Genomic DNA, 18,044 nt, shown 5'->3' on the forward strand with positions numbered 1-18,044 from the left:
AAACATTAGTTATTTTGTGTAGAGTTAAGAAAAGTGATGTAAACTATTACTTAAGCGAATGGTTGAAAAATATACGAAGAGCTATGAATAGTCTTTCTGGATCACATGTTTTTACATTCTCGCTGGCGTTATCACATCACCTAACCTACATGGCGACTCGTGCCATCGATCCTGCCAAGGATCCTACGAGAGCACTTCACTTAACTTACAAATGGATAGCATGTGCCCCTAATGCTGCAGATTTTTCTCGCATCAGCCAAACGGAATCCCCTACGTAATCGATGATATCAGCCAACTTAATGTGATATCGTTCTCATCACCATTATCCACAAAATGAGCTTCCGAAAAATGTTAGTAATCATATCCTATATGCATTATCAAAGTTAAAAAAAATTGAAGATTATCTATGTTTAAAATGAATTTAAATAGAAATTAATGAAAATAATCACGACCGAATTGCGTTTTTAAGCGGGTAGAAATACAACCATCATCACTTTTGTGGTTCTGAGCTCTAATGAAGGTGTCACATGAGCTGATGCAGCTTTGCGTAAATTCGTCAGTTGGAGCAGTTGTGACGAATCCGGAAAACATCCAATTGATCGAACCACCGATCACAATCGCCTGTAAATCGTTTATGAAGTTGTCCTCGATCAAATCCGACAGCATAGCGGTGGAATTAGGACTTGGCGGGGCTCGCTTTTGTGTCTCGAAGTACCCAGATTCCTCATTATTGAAAAAATGTTTTCACATTCTCCAGCAGCAGACGAGCACGGATTGCTTGGCTGTCCAATGTGTACCAATATTGATTAAAATAAATTGATTTGATTTTCAAGAATGTTACCTGTCCTGAATCTGGGTTAATTCGACCTGAAATGTTCAATATTTTTTCATAAAAGGCTAGCTCATTGGCTATAATTCGATATGCCAATCGGCATCTAAATCAGTTCAGTGGTTCAAAAGTAATGAATTGTTGAAAAAAACGGGTGGGTTATGCCCGAGACATAGCCGGAGAGACGTAGGACTACACCAAGGGGTGTCCATTATTCGAAAATCATGGAGCACAGATCCAAGAATCACCAACTTTTCATGCACAAAATTAAAGAAAAAATTGAAAGGATACAATAAAACCTCAGCACACGACAATTTTTAATTGTTTTGTATTTGCATCTAAACATTCAAACGCGGTGCAAATGTTGTAGGGGTTATTGTTCAGCCGGCAACGCACACACACTCGATGGCAAGCATATCGTAATAGGAATTTACCGTCTGAGATCGTGACATAATTCGGTTTTGCATCCCTCATGAATATCTGTGTTCTACTAGTCAAGCCCTTCATTTGATACCCATATTGATGGGGCTTTGAGAGAATATGTAATCCGCCATTTTGTAGCGTCCGCCATCTTGGATTTTCGAGATCATGAAATACGCAGTTTTATAATGGCTGTTCCCCCCACCCACTTATCGCGTTACGTAATTTGTGCACGACGCCTTATACGCGAGCGTAACATGAACAAATTTTTAACAAATGCGAATTGGGGAAATGGAATTTGGAAATGTATTTCCACTTATACTTTAGCCATTAAGACTAAAAGAGTGTTCCAGGGCATAAAAATAGCAAGGAAAGAATTGCGATCTTACCTTGTAGCAACGCCACGGGAAGTCACAAATTTAAACTTATTTTAATCAGTAAATTCATAAAGCCAAAGTGTTTGAGGAGACCAAAGCAGACCATCTAATGGTTGATTATAGTTGATAATTCCTTAATATTTTCCTTCGTTGATCGTATTTTTTCACATATTAACGTTAAAGAGCTTTAACTGTTGGCCGAGGCATTTTGATTGAATGTAATACTTTACCGTTTACTATTTTTGACAGCACAGCCAGCCGTTGCAGTGTTCCGAGCTCTGCAATACAATTTTCTAAATCAATGTTAAAGTTGCTAAAACTAACATTATAGACCCGTTAAACGTAAAAATAATGATTGTAATGATATCAACACAATTTTATTTTATTGATTTTCATGACAGAAAACGCTATGACTCAGGAATAACATTTTATTGAGTGGTTTTTATAGCTGTTTAGATTATGTTGTCTGGCATCAGTGTCGAAAAAATTACGATTTTTTCACCAATACAAACAAAAACCATTGCGGAAAATTGAAAAACGAAAATTTAACTTTCAGAGCACTTGTCCGAATTTTCCGACGTGTTTCATTATACATTGTGACGGCAGATGAGAAATTAATATCTTGTTAGTAATCGATTAGAGTTTGGTTGATATTACTTGATGGGAAGTGTGCGGAACCGATCATTTTCTACACACTGTTTCCCAAAATTATTGATTTTTTTTGCATATTGGGCGAGGGGTGAGGGAGGAAAATGAAAGAAATGAGCGCCATTGTGTCAGCCATTTGTGACTTTCTTCCACCTTCACCTTAAATCGTATGAATAGCTATAATTGGAGGCGATGTACATACAACCAAGACACATTTGGATGTTATATGCTACATATAACTGGCATATACAGTAGAATTTAACTCTTTGTGGTCGTTTGTCTGCTCTCAGCCACCATATCTTTTTTACCGTTCTGGTAGTTTGTCTGCTCTCAGCCACCACAGCAAGAAACCATGCTAATCTTATATTTTACTCAACCAAGTATCAATTTATGATTTCGCAGGAATCATTATTTGAGTCACCACTGAAGAAGTTGTTTTTAAATAGCAGAATAAATGTTTGCATAAGTGTCTCATATTCAACGGATAATAAAAATAAAGTTATGTATCGATTATGCTTCATATGAATTACTCTTGGAGACTGTTTAGAAAGATTTCACACGAAGACGAATTATAAAATATAGTTTAAAAAAAAATATCACATTAAAATGACATCACGAAAAATAAAAAAAAGGTAAATTTTCCATAATCTTGCATATATCACTGCTTTTTCAAGGGAAAATAATTTCGACCAATACGATACCCATGCCGAAAATTAATACGACCGCAAAGGGATAACATTCCTATACTCGCGCATAGGTCTGACAGACCGAGATTCAATTAGGTGGCTGAATCAAATGACTATTAAAACTGAATGAAGTCAAACAAAAATCTTTTGTGGAGTTTTTTCATTCAAGTATATCTTTTTCTCTAAATAAATACCAACAACGTCTAAAAATACACAGTTGTCATATTACAGAGACGCGCACAGTCTGTGAGTACACAAGTTACTATCGCGCGAGTACAGGAATGTTGAAAATCAAACACTTAGAAAATCACCCTTTATGAGCTGCTTTGTGGATTCGGATACATCTGTTATGTTAACACTTTACGGACCGCTCATGGGATTTCTCGTGTTTTGCGTCCCATCCGTCGCGGACCGCTGACGAGGTTTCCCGATTTCGTGTTCCTTCTTTAGGGCTTGCGTGAAGTTAGCGGATAAAAGTTTTTGTTGCGTGCAAGTTTCTGTTCAACGTACTGCTGGGTTTAATGAATAATGAATTACTTCAATTGAAATAAATCGATTGTTTATCAAGTAACAACCTTCAAATTCACGCTCATTAGATAGAGAATTGAATCATTCATATTTCCACATAATTCATTTTTTTTCTTGATCGTGACAGAGAAAAGTTATACACTGAAACGTGATCATGGATCAATATAGGAAAATATACAAAATTTTGAAAACAAAAAAAAAATTTGTTCGAATAGAGTTATCGTAGTTATTCTATAGAGAAATATTTTATCTGTCTTCCAGCCACAATTTTATTAATCGAAAAAGGGTATGAGAAAAGTTATAAGCCAAGTTGTATGGAAGAAATTAATTATTTTAAAGAAAATTGAAAAAAAGTTATTTGAAAGGCCCCAAAACACATTCTCGGGATAGTACTCATTCGATATAGAATATTTTTGTATATCTTTAGCAATATTTCCATTGGTCGGAATAGGGTCTTAGAAAAGTTATAGCCCAAGACCTATACTACTTGTATGGGGGAAATTAATTAATTTAAAGAAAGTTTAAAAAAGTTTTTTGAAAGGACCCAAAACACATTTTTTTGGCCTATAATTTTTCTTATACCGTTTTCCGATTAATGAAAATTTTGTTAAAGATAAATAAAAATATTCTTTATCAAATGAGTAGTATCTCGAGAATGTGTTTTCGGTCCTTTCAAATAACTTTTTTGAATTTTCTTTAAAATAATCAATTTCTCCCATACAACTTGACCTATAACTTTTCTCAGACCCTTTTCCGATTAATAAAATTTTGGCTGGAAGATAGGTAAAATATTTCTCTATCGAATAGCTTCGATAACTCTATTCGAACGACTTTTTTTGATTTTCAAGTTCTGTTTATTTTCCTATATTGACCCATGCTCACGTTTTAGTTTATAATTTTTCTCTGTCTCGATCAAGAAAAAAATGAATTATGTGGAAAGATGAATGATTCAATTCTCTATCTAATGAGCATGATTTTGAAGGTTGTTACTTAATAAACAATCAATTTATTTCAACTGAAATAATTCATTATTCTTTAAATCCAGCAAGACGTTGAACAGAAACTTGCACGCAACAAAAAAATTTTATGCGATGAACTTTCATCCGCTAACTTCACACATAAAGGCGAATGAACTGCAAAGTTTAAAGCCTCTTCAAAACTTGCAAGCAAAGCAAGCAACTTCACACAAGTCAAAACGTGCGGTCTCAGGCGTATGTCTAACAGATTTCTTCCCGGTCCTTAAAGTGATAAGCAGAACTGCAGGGATTCAATGGAAAGCACCAGGTCATTGGTGACTAATAGAAAAGCTCTCAAAAGAAAATTCAACCATTAAGCGGTTTTGAACGATGACCTCCGTAATCTCTCCTATAATAGGCAAAAAGGCCAATTCTTGATCGAAAGGGCAACTGTATCATCAATGTATAGTGTCAGATTCATCCCGAACGCCCTGTAAACATGAAACCTATCACAGGAATTCATTAATATTTTCAATTGATTTAAGTGCTCTTTAAAAAAAACAATGTGAGTTCCTACAAACGCATTGAACTGTTGAGTGCCGACTTTTCTCAACGTTAAATGATCGATTGAAGAAATAATCAGTAGAAATTACTAGCAATAAAGATAAAGCGACCTGAATAAGCGTTGTCTTTGTCGATTATATTGGTTCAGTCATTTTGTTCGATATTGGTTTAAATTATTTTGGCATATTGCATTTGTTGTAACAGTTTAGTAAAATTTCAAACTTCTATGTTGATTCGCCGTACTTGTGAATCCTTCTTGAATTTAACGGTAACAGTTCTGTCGTCGTCTGAATTTCGAATAACTTGGTGGTTGAATTCATTTCCAATCGAATCAATGGGCACTAGTCGAGCGGTAGGTGTATCCGGATCTGCCGCCATGTATTCGTCAACACTTACATAGTGTGGTCCGCCATAGTAATCCAATACAGCAATTTGTACAATATCCAACTTACACAGGAAGAAATTATGTGCTGAAAAATAATTGAATCGTTAGACTCTCACGAAATAGCACATTATTCTATTCAACTTACTATCCAACCAATGTTTTGCTGCCGGATGCCTACTAAACATAGCATTGGTCCCGAAATTAAACTCATCTGAACCCTCTGCGAGTTTAATGGCTCGTCCTGAAATCATAATGCGAGCGCAGGTTGGTTCCATTGGATCGATACCCCGTTTGCTGCAATCTAGATCTTGGTCCATGGAAAGCAAAACAGTCAATCGATTGTCTTTGCTCAAATCCTGTGCCGTGAAGTCCAGCATGGTTAAATAGAAATATAGTGTTCCGGTGGATTTGGCTCCTCGGGCGCTATCGGCCGCAGCGATTATGTTGACCATTGGATAACCCTTTATTGTATCAACGGTGGAGAGTGAGCCCATCGAAACCCATTCTGGAATGAGCGTGTTCTTTTAATGTATACCTCGAAGATCAGAGTGAGAGACACACGTTGAAATATGAGTGTTGAAGAACGAACTGATATATATACACCGTTGAGTTGGTTTAAGATTCACAATCTCAGCTTACCTGCTTTGTGCACGAGATAGCGCGCCATTTTCGCATATTCTGTGTGTGGCGGAGGCTCATGAATGGCAGCATCTATGATCTCTAGTGCGTTGTCATTAACCTCTGGTACAAATGCCGTAAATACATCTTGTTCGATGTGTTGACTTCGAGGTTCGATACTGGAAAGTGCCAGGAGCACAAGAAACGTACTCAGTAGTATTGCACTGAAACGTAGCATCCTGCCCCAATAGACGATAGCAGTCTGTTCGGGTTGGTCTTCAATGATTTCGTGATAAACGATTTTTTCGATTGGTATTGAAGTGCTCACTAGCTGAAATCGGGGGATTTTGATTATATTCAGAGGAAGATGAATTATAGAGGTGTATTTTTAATGGTTATATCTTATTATAAACTTTCGCTGGATGGACCAAGGATGTTCACTGAAAAAATCTTCCCATCGCATTCGACTTTAATGCACACAAACAAAGCTAAGCCTCTGTGTTTTTGTTCGCCATCGATACAATTACTTTTACGCCGCGAAGTGGTGAGTAATTTTTGGACACTTACAGCGCAGTAATGTTGTATGAATTGAACAGTTTTAAAATATGTGTTCGAATTAAACAGACAAAAATGTTAATTTTCCACTTTCATAAATTGCCTTGACTCACTTGCAATAGCTTCCTTTTCTTTGTGTGATTCACTTTAGACGGGTTTATTCAGAAACAAGCACACACACCGTTCTGAAACGAAAACCGACTCTAAACTGAGAGCGAGTAACCGAGGACAGCTGATTTTAATTTGCAGCTGAGTGAACACGCAGATACTGAGTTAGTAGCTTGATAACAGGAATAAGCGAGAGTGTATGCGATCCATACCTCGAGCGAAACCGCGCAATATCATGTGATTATAGTTCCGAAGTATAAGATTATATTCCGGAAAATTATATCGAATCGACTTCTATTGTTATTTATTGCTATTTATTGCTATCATTTTACCAGATTATTCTGTGATATTTGCGCCGATTAGACTGCAATTGCCAAATATTTCCCGGCATTAGATAAAGATTGTATACCTTTATAATGGGGCTCACAATAAGACGGTCTGTCGAAAATAAACCAATTTTTTATTCATAAAACAACGCATTGATTATATTTTTTGTTCCCGGGATAAAAAAATCGCGTGAGGAAGTTGGCATTGAAAGGAAACTTGAACCAAATTGTTGACTTATATTTATCAAACATCCAGGATAATATCGCTGATGCAGCTTGAGCGCACCACTAAAGAGTGAACACGAAAAAAACTCGAACACACAAAATATACTGTCAATCATCCATATTATCAGTAATTATCAAAATCTCATTTCAATACGTCGAGAGTGCGTAGAATCACCGTATGATTTAATGTTACATCATGACGCTACCGAAACAAGCGAGGATGGATGATGAGCTTGAGTTTAGGTAGACGGTACACTTCGTAGCTGCTCTCCGTGATAAACCTGAACCAGCGAAATTGCGCAAAGAACACACCGAATGACGCATGGGACTAGCAAATCATTCTCATTATGCATGTTTCGGTGAATCGAGCTTTAAATAGTCCATAACAGGGTTGGTCAAACTTGAGTCTGCGGTCTACCAACGTTGACTTTATCAAAAAGTCATTATAAAACGAATGTACACCCAGGATTTTTACGCGGGGGATACGTACCTCGTAAAAAAGAACCGTGTTAATTGGAAATTCCGCGTAAAAAAACCATGTCACCTAATGATAGATATCAAATGGGACTATTTTTTTTAATCCAAAATATATATTTTTATTAAGGTTCATATGGCGTCAGCCTAACGGGGCCGGGAGTTCAATATTTTGACAATGTTTGCTTACAACTATGTTAGTAATATGTAACCGATTACTCGCGGTTGACTCGATGTTAGTATTACAAGTGTTCTCATAATTGGGATGTTGCAGTCTTCAGTGCACTGTACGTGTGCCCGACATGGGATACTTCCTATTGGGATGCAGCTGACCGTTAATCAGCAACGCCCCCCTAGTCTGCACCCCATATCTAGCGTGGTGCGTCTTTTTCGACTCGAGGAATCCAGGATAGAATGATCACTACCCGGCGCAATCATCAGCTCGTGTAGAGTTGTCATGAGCGGTACAACCTTTGGCTCTTGTTGAATCATCAGTGGACTGCACAACCTTCGGCCCGTGTAATTTGTAAACCTTCGGCATCTGTAAAGAGTGTGTGTATGTTAATGCGACTAAGTTAAAGTTTATAGATCGGATAGGAGGGATATGAAACAGGGACACAACGAAGGAAACATCATTAAACGTTGACATCGGCGGGAACAGGTATAGATGGAGCAGAAGATCAGGATCACGGCTACCTAAGATATCCCGGACGGGGATATCCGATTGTCTGCCTTGTGCCCTCAATGCTCTGGAGAGCTGAGAGCGGGCAGCATGGAACCGGATGCACGACCAGACAACATTCTCGATGTCGTGGTAGCCATCGCCACAATCACATAGATTGCTTGCTGCGAGCCCAATGCGATAAAGATGCGCGTTTAGGTTGTAGTGATTGGACATATGCCGAGATATCACGCGAATGAAATCACGACCTACATTCAATCCCTTGAACCATGCACTCGTCGAGACCTTAGGGATAATCGTGTGTAACCAACGACCGAACTCATCTTCACTCCACATGCGCTGCCAACTTACGAGCGTGTGCTGACGAGGAATGTGGAAAAATTCATTATAAGTAATTTGCCTTTCAAAAAGTGTGCCTTCTGAAGCGCCCACCTTAGCTAGCGAGTCCGCTTTCTCATTCCCCGGTATCGAACAATGAGAGGGAACCCATGCTAAGGTAATCTTGAATAATTTTTCGACCAAAACACTCAATAGATGTCTTATTTTTGTTAGGAAATAAGATGAGCGTTTTAAGGTTGTACCGCTCATGACAACTCTACACGAACTGATGATTGCGCCGGCTAGTGACCATTCTATCCTGGACTCCTCGAGTCGAGAAAGACGCACCACGCTAGATATGAGGTACAGACTAGGGGGGCGTTGCTGTTTAATGTTCAGCTGCATCCCAATAGGAAGTATCCCGTGTCGGGCACACGTACAGAGCATTGGAGACAGCAACATCCCAATTACGAAAACACTTGTAATACTAACCTCGAGCCAACCGCGAGTAATCGGTTACATATTACTAACATAGATAATAAGAAAAATTGTCAAAGTATTGAACTCCGTGAGGCTAACGCCATATGAGCCTTGATAAAAATATATATTTTGGAAAAAAAAGAGCGTTTATCAACCTTCATTGAGCGGATTGCCTCTATTGAGCTGAGACTGTCTGTAAAAATAAAATAATTGTCGATGGGCAGTGTTTCAATGATCCCTAGAGCATAGTATATCGCACCCATTTCAGCGACATACACGGAACAAGGATCTTTGAGTTTGAAAGAGGCACTGGAATTGAAGATGCCGAAGCCAGTGGACCCGTTTATGTATGAACCGTCAGTAAAAAACATTTTATCAAATCTAACTTTCCCATATTCTGCCGAAAATATCGGCGGAATAGAATCGGAGCGTAGGGATCTGGGATTCCATGGATTTTTTGTCGCATGGACAGATAAAAAATGACAGAATAATTGCAAAAGTATGGGAAGCAAACTTGGTTGGAGATGCCTGGTGAAGGGTGCACGTCGTGGGTAAGGTACTCATGGTATAAAGACATAAAACTTGACTGAGGAGTCACTTGGAGCAGATTTTCGAAGTTATCGAACACCAATGGATTCATGATCTTGCAACGGATGAGAAATCTGTAGGATAATTCTTTGAACCGAAGAGTAAGTGGGGTTACTCCTGCCAAGACTTCGAGACTCATCATATGTGTCGAATGCAAACACCCCATGGCTATACGCAAGCAACGATATTGTATCCTCTCCAGCTTGAGAATGTGAATCCTGGCAGCTGATCGGAAGCAAAAACTGCCATATTCCAACACTGATAATATCGTTGTTTTGTACAACTTAATGAGATCTCCTGGATGGGCACCCCACCATGTTCCGGTAATTGTTTGGAGAAAATTAATTCTTTGCTGGCATTGGGACTATCTTTACGTAGAACGGAAGTAAAAAGTTGAGTGTTGCTCGCATCCGAAAACCCGTAGTTTTTTCCTGCAATTTCGTTGGTTACTGGTAGCTATAGTTCGGTTTTCCTCACGAATGAGGTCATCTGCTGTTGCTAGAAGATTCCCTAGTAAATTGTACATTCTTCTGCCGATGCACGTGCAGTACCACTGTTGGACCGTCCAGAGCTAAGTAGACAGGGAAAGACATTCACGAATAGCTGCCCGTAAAAACCCCGTCCCGTTGTACCGCCCGGCGAGCTCTTCATTACCTAACACCTAAAATCCACGTAAGAATCGTGATGAGGTGCGGCACTAAGCGCTAAACTCCGTTACAAGCACTTTTTTTTTAATTCGTTTATTTTTACAGGCTCAGTTACTTAAGTTTAAAGGAGCCGAATTCTTAAATATAATTTTAAAACTATATATATAAACAATTTTCTCACATCTATGGTTAGTAAGGTGGAAAACCGATTACTCGCGGCGTACTCGAGTTTAGGAGGGTGACATATTTTTAGGAGAAGGATGGGATATAAGGAAATTGTAACAATGTTGATGAACACTCAATTTATAAATCTATTCGTATATCTATAGTGTATTTACATTTCAACTTATTCTACTATTTATAGCAAGGGGACGAATTACCCGCAAAGGAAGGAAAGGAGGGTATAAGTATGTAGGGGCAATCACACACGAAGATCTATAGCTTTAAGGAAAACATATATATGGGACATGTAATCAAGGTCTAACCGAGCCAACACATCTCTCACCGGCACATTGGGCTGTCTTCCTCGGGCCCGAAGGGTGTTTTTTAAATTCGATCTGGCGACCAGATACACCTCGCACGACCAAACAATGTGCTCGATGTCGTGATAACCTTGGCCACAAACGCAGAGATTGCTGCTGGCAAGATTGAAACGGAAGAGTAGTGCATCTAACGAACAGTGATTGGACATGAGTCGGGAGAAGGTGCGAATAAAGTCCCGACTCAAGTCCAGACTTTTGAACCACGGTTTGAGGCTAACCTTAGGGATAATCGAGTGAAACCACCGACCCAATTCATCTTCATTCCACTTGCGTTGCCAGTTAGCGATGGTATTTTTGCGGACTAAAGAATAAAATTCATTGAAGGCGATTTGACGCTGATAAATATCGCCTTCAATTGCACCTACATTTGCCAATGAGTCAGCCCTCTCATTACCCGGAATGGAGCAATGTGAAGGGACCCAGATAAAGGTAATGACATAACAGCGTCTGGATAAAGCACTCAAAATTTCTCGTATTCTCTCAAGGAAGTACGGCGAGTGCTTTTCCGGCCTCACTGAACGGATAGCTTCGACAGAGCTAAGACTATCCGTTACAATGTAATAGTGTTCAACAGGTCGTGAGGCGACGCTGTCCAGCGCCCAATGAACTGCTGCCAATTCAGCAATATACACTGAGCAAGGATTCTGAAGACTGTGTGAGGTGCTAAAAAATTCGTTGAACACTCCAAATCCTGTGGACTCGTTTATAGTGGACCCATCAGTAAAGTACATATTATCACAATTGATACCCCCATACTTTTCATCGAAGATCGTTGGAGCGATCCTCGATCGTTGGTAATCTGAATATCCATGGATATCTTGCTTCATGGACAGATCAAAATGCACAGAGGAATTGATGTAGTCAGGGAAACAAACACGGTTGGGAATATACGAAGAAGGATCAACCTGCATGGAGATGAATTCATGATATGAACTCATGAATCCGGAGTGAAAATTTAGCTCGATCAGCTGCTCAAAATTTCCAATCACCAATGGGTTCATGACCTTACACCGGATGAAGAACCGAAGAGATAATAAATTGAAGCGATCTTTTAGTGGGAGTAGGCCTGCCAAAACCTCGAGACTCATGGTATGCGTTGAGGGCATACATCCCAACGCGATACGGAGACAAAGATACTGAATTCGCTCGAGTTTAATGAGATGTGTTTTGGCAGCTGATTGAAAACAGAAACTGCCATACTCCATCACTGAGAGAATAGTTGTTCGATACAACATTATAAGATCTTCTGGGTGGGCTCCCCACCAGGTGCCGGTAATTGTACGGAGAAAGTTTATTCTTTGTTGGCATTTTTTACTCAGATACCTAATATGGGCCCCCCAAGTACATTTGGAGTCGAACCAGACCCCAAGATACTTGAATGACATAGCATGAGTGATCGGTTTACCCAAAAGTTGAAGCTTTGGTTTTGCTGGTCTATGCTTCCTAGAAAAAACCACCATCTCTGTTTTCTCCGTGGAGAATTCGATCCCTAGCCCAATGGCCCAGGTTAAAAAATTGTTCAAAGTATCTTGTAAGGGTCCTTGCAGGTCGGATTCGTTTGGTCCTACGACAGACACCACTCCATCATCTGCAAGTTGTCTTAGGCTGCAATTTTGTGTAAGGCAATTGTCGATGTCGCTTACATAGAAGTTGTACAAAAGGGGGCTTAAACATGAGCCCTGGGGGAGGCCCATGTAAGAGACCCGACTTACTGCCGAATCTCCGTGAGAAAAGTTCAAATGTTTCTCACAAAGCAAGTTATATAACATATTATTCAATAGAGGCGGCAGACCCCGAGAGTGTAATTTGTCCGACAAAACCTCTATTGAAACAGAATCGAAGGCCCCCTTTATGTCCAAGAATACTGAAGCCATTTGAATTTCTGAAGAAAGCAACGCAAGACAATCATTCGTCCCCTTGCCCCTGCGGAACCCATATTGTGTATCTGAGAGTAGGCCATTCGTTTCAGCCCATCGATCAAGGCGAAACAAGATCATTTTCTCCAACAATTTCCGTATACAAGACAGCATTGCTATTGGGCGGTACGAATTGAAGTCGGACGAGGGTTTTCCGGGTTTTTGAATAGCTATAACTCGTACTTGTCTCCAATCATCTGGAACAATATTATTCTCCAGAAACCGATTGAATAAATTCAACAAGCGATGACAAGTTGAACTTAATTCTATCCGATCCCGGAGCAGAATTGTTACATGAGAGCAGAGCAAGAGAGAATTCTACCATCGAAAACTCGGAATCAAGATCGCACCTACCTTGTGGTATATCTCGAACAATTTTTTGCACAGGAGCGGAATCAGGACAAACCTTCCGTCCAAAATTAAAAATCCATCGATGTGAATATTCTTCGCTTTCATTCGTTGAAGAGCGATTTCTCATGTTTCGAGTCACTTTCCATAATTTTTTCATTGACGTTTCTCGTGACAAACCTCCCACGAAATTTCGCCAATAAGCACGTTTTTTTCCCTTTGATCAAATTTTTGAACTGATTCTCAAGGGCTAAATACATTTGAAAATTTTCAGGGGTTCCACGTTTCCGAAAATCTTTAAATGCATTCGATTTTTCTACATAAAGCTTGGAACATTGGCTATCCCACCATAGATTGGGAGGCCTTCGGGAAATGGTGGAACCTGGGATGGGTTTCGTTTGAGCGCGAACCGCGCTGTCATAGATCAAACGAGAAAGGAAGTTATACTCCTCCAATGGAGGTAAACCATCTCTGGAATTGATGGCTAGAGCAATCGCGTCCGCATATTTTTTCCAGTCAATGTGTCTTGTGAGGTCATATGCCATGTTTATAGATTCAGAAGAATTCGACCCAATGGTGATGTAAATTTTGATTGGCAGGTGATCACTACCGTTGGGATCCTGGATTACATTCCACTTGCAATCTAACGATAGTGAATTCGAGCAAAGCGAGAGGTCAAGAGCACTTGGGTTAGCAGGAGGTTTAGGTACACGTGTTGTTTCCCCAGTGTTCAAAACGGTCATATTGAAGCTGTTACAAAGGTCATATATCAACAATGAACGATTGTCGTCGTACTGTTCCCCCCAGGCAGTTCCGTGAGAGTTGAAGTCTCCCAAGATCAATCGTGGCTCAGGAAGGAGTGAGCACATGTCATCAAGTTGTTTGCGGCTAACCGCAGCTCTCGGAGGCCAATACAAGCTGACAATACAGAGGTCTTTGCCTCTGATGTTTGCATGACAAGCAACAGCTTCGATCCCTCCAATAGGTGGAAGGTCAATTCTAAAAAATGAGTGGCACTTATTGATCCCCAAAAGCACCCCTCCGTATCTATCATCACGGTCCAAGCGTATAATATTAAAATCGTGGAAAGAGATATCATCTCGCGAAGAAAGCCAAGTTTCGGACAGAGCAAAAACATCACAATTGTAGTTATGGATTAAAAATTTGAATGTATCCAATTTAGGGATAAGACTACGACAATTCCACTGTAAAACAGTGATATCTCCGACCTCTCTATTTGAATTAGACATCAAGAGAGATAATCATTGCAAGGAGGGGCCATGTTTGCATCAATTGTTGCAAAATTGTCTTTAATACTGGAAGCATTGAGATGACAAGGGTTCTGATGGAGTCGGAAACATTAAAACACTTGAAGATTTGGTCCAAAAGGTCAGACAACTTTATAAATACCGATTGGGAAGTTGAACTGGACGGAATAACAGGGACAGTTGGGGTTTTTGATGTCCCCTCGAGTGCTGGGCCATTCGAAGGTGAATTATTCCCACGGAAACCAGGAGGAACCTGATTTTGCTTGTCCACTGCACTCGATTTTTTAGGCATGCTAACAGGGGGTATCACCGGAGGGGCTTGTCCTTGAACTTTGGGAGTGGTCACATTTTTGCGCCGGGGATTCCCTTGGAAAATGAACGGTGTGCCCCCGTTAGCTGTGTCCGTTTCTATTTCGTCAACGGGCAACGTGGCGAAGACATTTTGTGTGTTGATTGGTTGTTGTTGTTGGGCCAGTGGAGAAGCGCCCTTTAAAATATCCGCAAAAGTGCGTTTCGAGCGTTCCTTCAAAGAGCGCTTCTGTTTCTCCCAGCGACTCTTGTAATTTTCACAAACTGAGAGCTCGTGTGGGGATCCCCCGCAATATGGACATTTATGCTCAGTCGCACTGCAGGATTTCCCCTCATGTTGCTCTCCGCAAGTGGCACAGCGCTCCTTGTTGGCACAATAATCCGAAGTGTGACCAACTGACTTGCATTTGTTGCAAGTCATGGGCTTTGGCACGAAGAGTCGCACAGGTAGTCTCAATTTGTCCACCATAACGTAGTCAGGGAGGGCGGCACCAGCAAAGGTGACTCGAAACGAGTCGGACGGCGTAAATTTAGTTTGGTCCCCATAATGGGAAAGTTTCCCGAGTTGGCGACAGTCCAAGATTTTCACTTCCATTGAGGGGAGCTTCTTGAACTTGCCTTTTCCTTCTGCTTTTATTTGTTCGCTCGTCAGACCCGTTTCAGTTATCACCCCCTCAATTTCTACGTTATGGGAGGGTATAAATGTTCGATATTCGAGAGTGAAATGTTGATCAGCAACAATCTCGTTTGCGTGTTTCCGTTCATTCACGACAACTCGCAATTTGTTCGGTCTAACCCTGCGAATTTCAGATACAGAAGTGTATCTGGCCAGATCTTTCATGATCTGAATCACGTTAAGGTTTTTTCCTTTCGGTTTTGGCCGGAGGAAAACAACCCAAGGGCCAGTTCCAGGTGCATCTTCTGGATAAACTCTGACACGTGGAGCGGAGACAACAGAGGGGGAAGACGAGGACGAGGACGAGGACGAGGATGAGGATGAGGACGAGGACGAGGATTGGGTTGGATCGGAAGCATCAGAAGGGGGAAGCGAAATCGATGATGGGAGAGGGGGAGTGGAAGTAACAGTGGGTTGAGAAGGGAGGCTTGCAATTTTCTTAGAGGGGGGCTTGGTAGGATGAGCGGATTCGTCCCCAGAAGAATTATCTTCCTTATGAGGGACTCGTTTATGTTTTTTCCCAGATCTTGTATGAGATTCATTATCGGAGATCTCCATCTCTGGAGATCCTCCACTATTCTCCATTCAAAAAAATGTCTGTCTTATTTCTAAATTATTATTGATTTTAACAATAATCTTAAAAAAAATAGCAAAAAAAAAAATTATGATAATAATATCAAACAATGAACAAATGAATTGAATAACGAGGTCTATGACGGCGAGTTTATAAGAGACATGGTTCGTGGCGAATCCTATAAATATCTTGGATTCCGACAGCTCACCGGGATTCGCCACTCCGACATCAAGACGGAGCTGCGAGACAAGTTCTTGAGTCGAGTGAACTGTGTCCTGAGGACTTTCCTCAACGCGGGGAACAAGGTACGCGCGATCAACACATTCGCGGTTCCCCTGCTGACCTTCAGTTTTGGTGTAGTCAAATGGAGCAAAACTAACCTAGAGGACCTTGAGAGGAGGATGAGGAAAGCATTCAAAGAGGCCGGAATGCACCATCCTCAATCGGCACTGGAGAGAGTTTCACTACTACGCAAAGAAGGGGGACTTGGAATCGTCGACATTTCTGCACTGTGTGTTGCCCAGGTACGACAACTGCGCGAGTACTTCGCAGAACGCGCCAACCAAAACGCGCTATACCGGGCTGTCTGCGCCGCCGACAGAGGATACAGCGCTCTGCACTTGGCGCAAGCGGAGTACCAACTCAACTGCAATCTGCAGACAGTGGAGGAGAAGATTGCAGCTTGGAAGCAGAAGGCAGTGCATGGTGCCCACCCCCATCAACTGGACCGGCCACACGTCGACAAGGCCGCATCTAATCTGTGGCTAACGCGTGGTGAACTCTCTTCAGTAGTAGAAGCCGACATGATAGCCATCCAGGACAGGATAATGCCGACGAGAAACTGCAGGCGGTACGTCTGGCATCAAGACGTTGATGACATTTGCCGGATGTGCCATCAACCAGGTGAAAACATAGAGCACATTATGGGAGGCTGTCCCGTTTTGGCCAACGCAGCCTACACCGAGCGCCACAACAACGTGGCCCGTATTGTTCATCGACAACTGGCGCTCCAATGTGCTCTACTGGAAGACAACGTACCAAACTACCGGTACCTGCCTGCACCTGTCCTGGAAAATGACCGTTTCAAGCTGTACTGGGATCGCACTGTTCTGACCGACCTCTCGATCCACCACAACCGCCCAGATATAATGGTTTACGACAAGAGCGACCGCAAAGTCACCATCATCGATGTCGCTATTCCACTGAACTAGAATCTGGAGGAGACCCTCGGTCGCAAAATCTGCAAGTACCGACCATTGGCCGTGGAGCTCAAGGAACTGTGGGGGCTAAGGGAGGTCCCAAGAATTGTTCCAGTCGTTCTCTCTGGAACTGGAATTATCCCGAAGACACTTCTGGAAGCGCTAAAGGTGTTGAACATCGAGAAGGAATTGGCCGGCATCCAAAAGTCGGTCATCCTTAGCACCTGCGCGATTGTCCGACAATTCCTCGGTCAGGACTAAAACAGCACGAGCATGCAGATACGTGCATTCCGCAGAGCCTAGTCCCCCTTTGGCATTCAGAAGCCCGGGGGCAGGTGAAAATTCTGGCTAGGTTCGCCTAGTTAAGAAGTGAGATAAGTCTGACAAAATAATATCAAACAATGAACAAATTAATTGAATAATAATATTAATAATAAATATGTGTACCTTAATATATAAGTTGTTCCAATAATGCGCTCTACTGCCCTAATCAGGGAGAGACAGAGGCTACGCGCTACGGAGACAACACAATAGCGCAAGAATAGCTTACGCAGCCACGTGATGATGAATCCCGTTTGCGACAGTCACGCGATGGCGATCCCGTTATGCCGAATCAGTTCAACAGCCGCAATCCGGCTCGCTGCAAGAGAGCTGCTTCCTTTGTTCCTTCGTTCCACTTCACAAATGGTCAGGTCGAAAGCGGACAGCAATGACCTTCACTCGTACACGGTTCACTCGTACCAATAGCACAATAGCAAAAGTGGCAACGCACAATACCGACACTGAACTTTACTCGTC

The 18,044-nt window shown here is 41.3% G+C and overlaps 1 protein-coding gene across 3 annotated transcripts; it reads right to left on the reverse strand.

The window, feature by feature from the left end:
- Positions 1 to 5,123: 5,123 nt before the first annotated feature.
- Positions 5,124 to 6,829, reverse strand: LOC129762754 (protein CREG1). 3 transcript variants are annotated; one of them, XM_055761273.1, is made up of 4 exons: positions 6,680 to 6,829; positions 6,033 to 6,342; positions 5,539 to 5,898; positions 5,124 to 5,478 (listed from the first exon to the last, which is right to left on the reverse strand). In XM_055761273.1, exons 2-4 carry the CDS (start codon positions 6,247 to 6,249, stop codon positions 5,225 to 5,227), a joined length of 831 nt encoding a protein of 276 aa, XP_055617248.1. In that variant the 5' UTR covers positions 6,250 to 6,342; positions 6,680 to 6,829; the 3' UTR covers positions 5,124 to 5,224. The 3 variants fall into 3 exon arrangements, with proteins under 3 accessions (XP_055617248.1, XP_055617247.1, XP_055617249.1); XM_055761272.1 differs by having other exon boundaries at positions 6,033 to 6,338; positions 6,680 to 6,784; XM_055761274.1 differs by having other exon boundaries at positions 6,579 to 6,710.
- Between the last annotated feature and the right edge of the window lie 11,215 nt (positions 6,830 to 18,044).

Source organism: Toxorhynchites rutilus, chromosome 1 (assembly GCF_029784135.1).
Source record: "Toxorhynchites rutilus septentrionalis strain SRP chromosome 1, ASM2978413v1, whole genome shotgun sequence".
Lineage (NCBI taxonomy): Eukaryota > Metazoa > Arthropoda > Insecta > Diptera > Culicidae > Toxorhynchites > Toxorhynchites rutilus.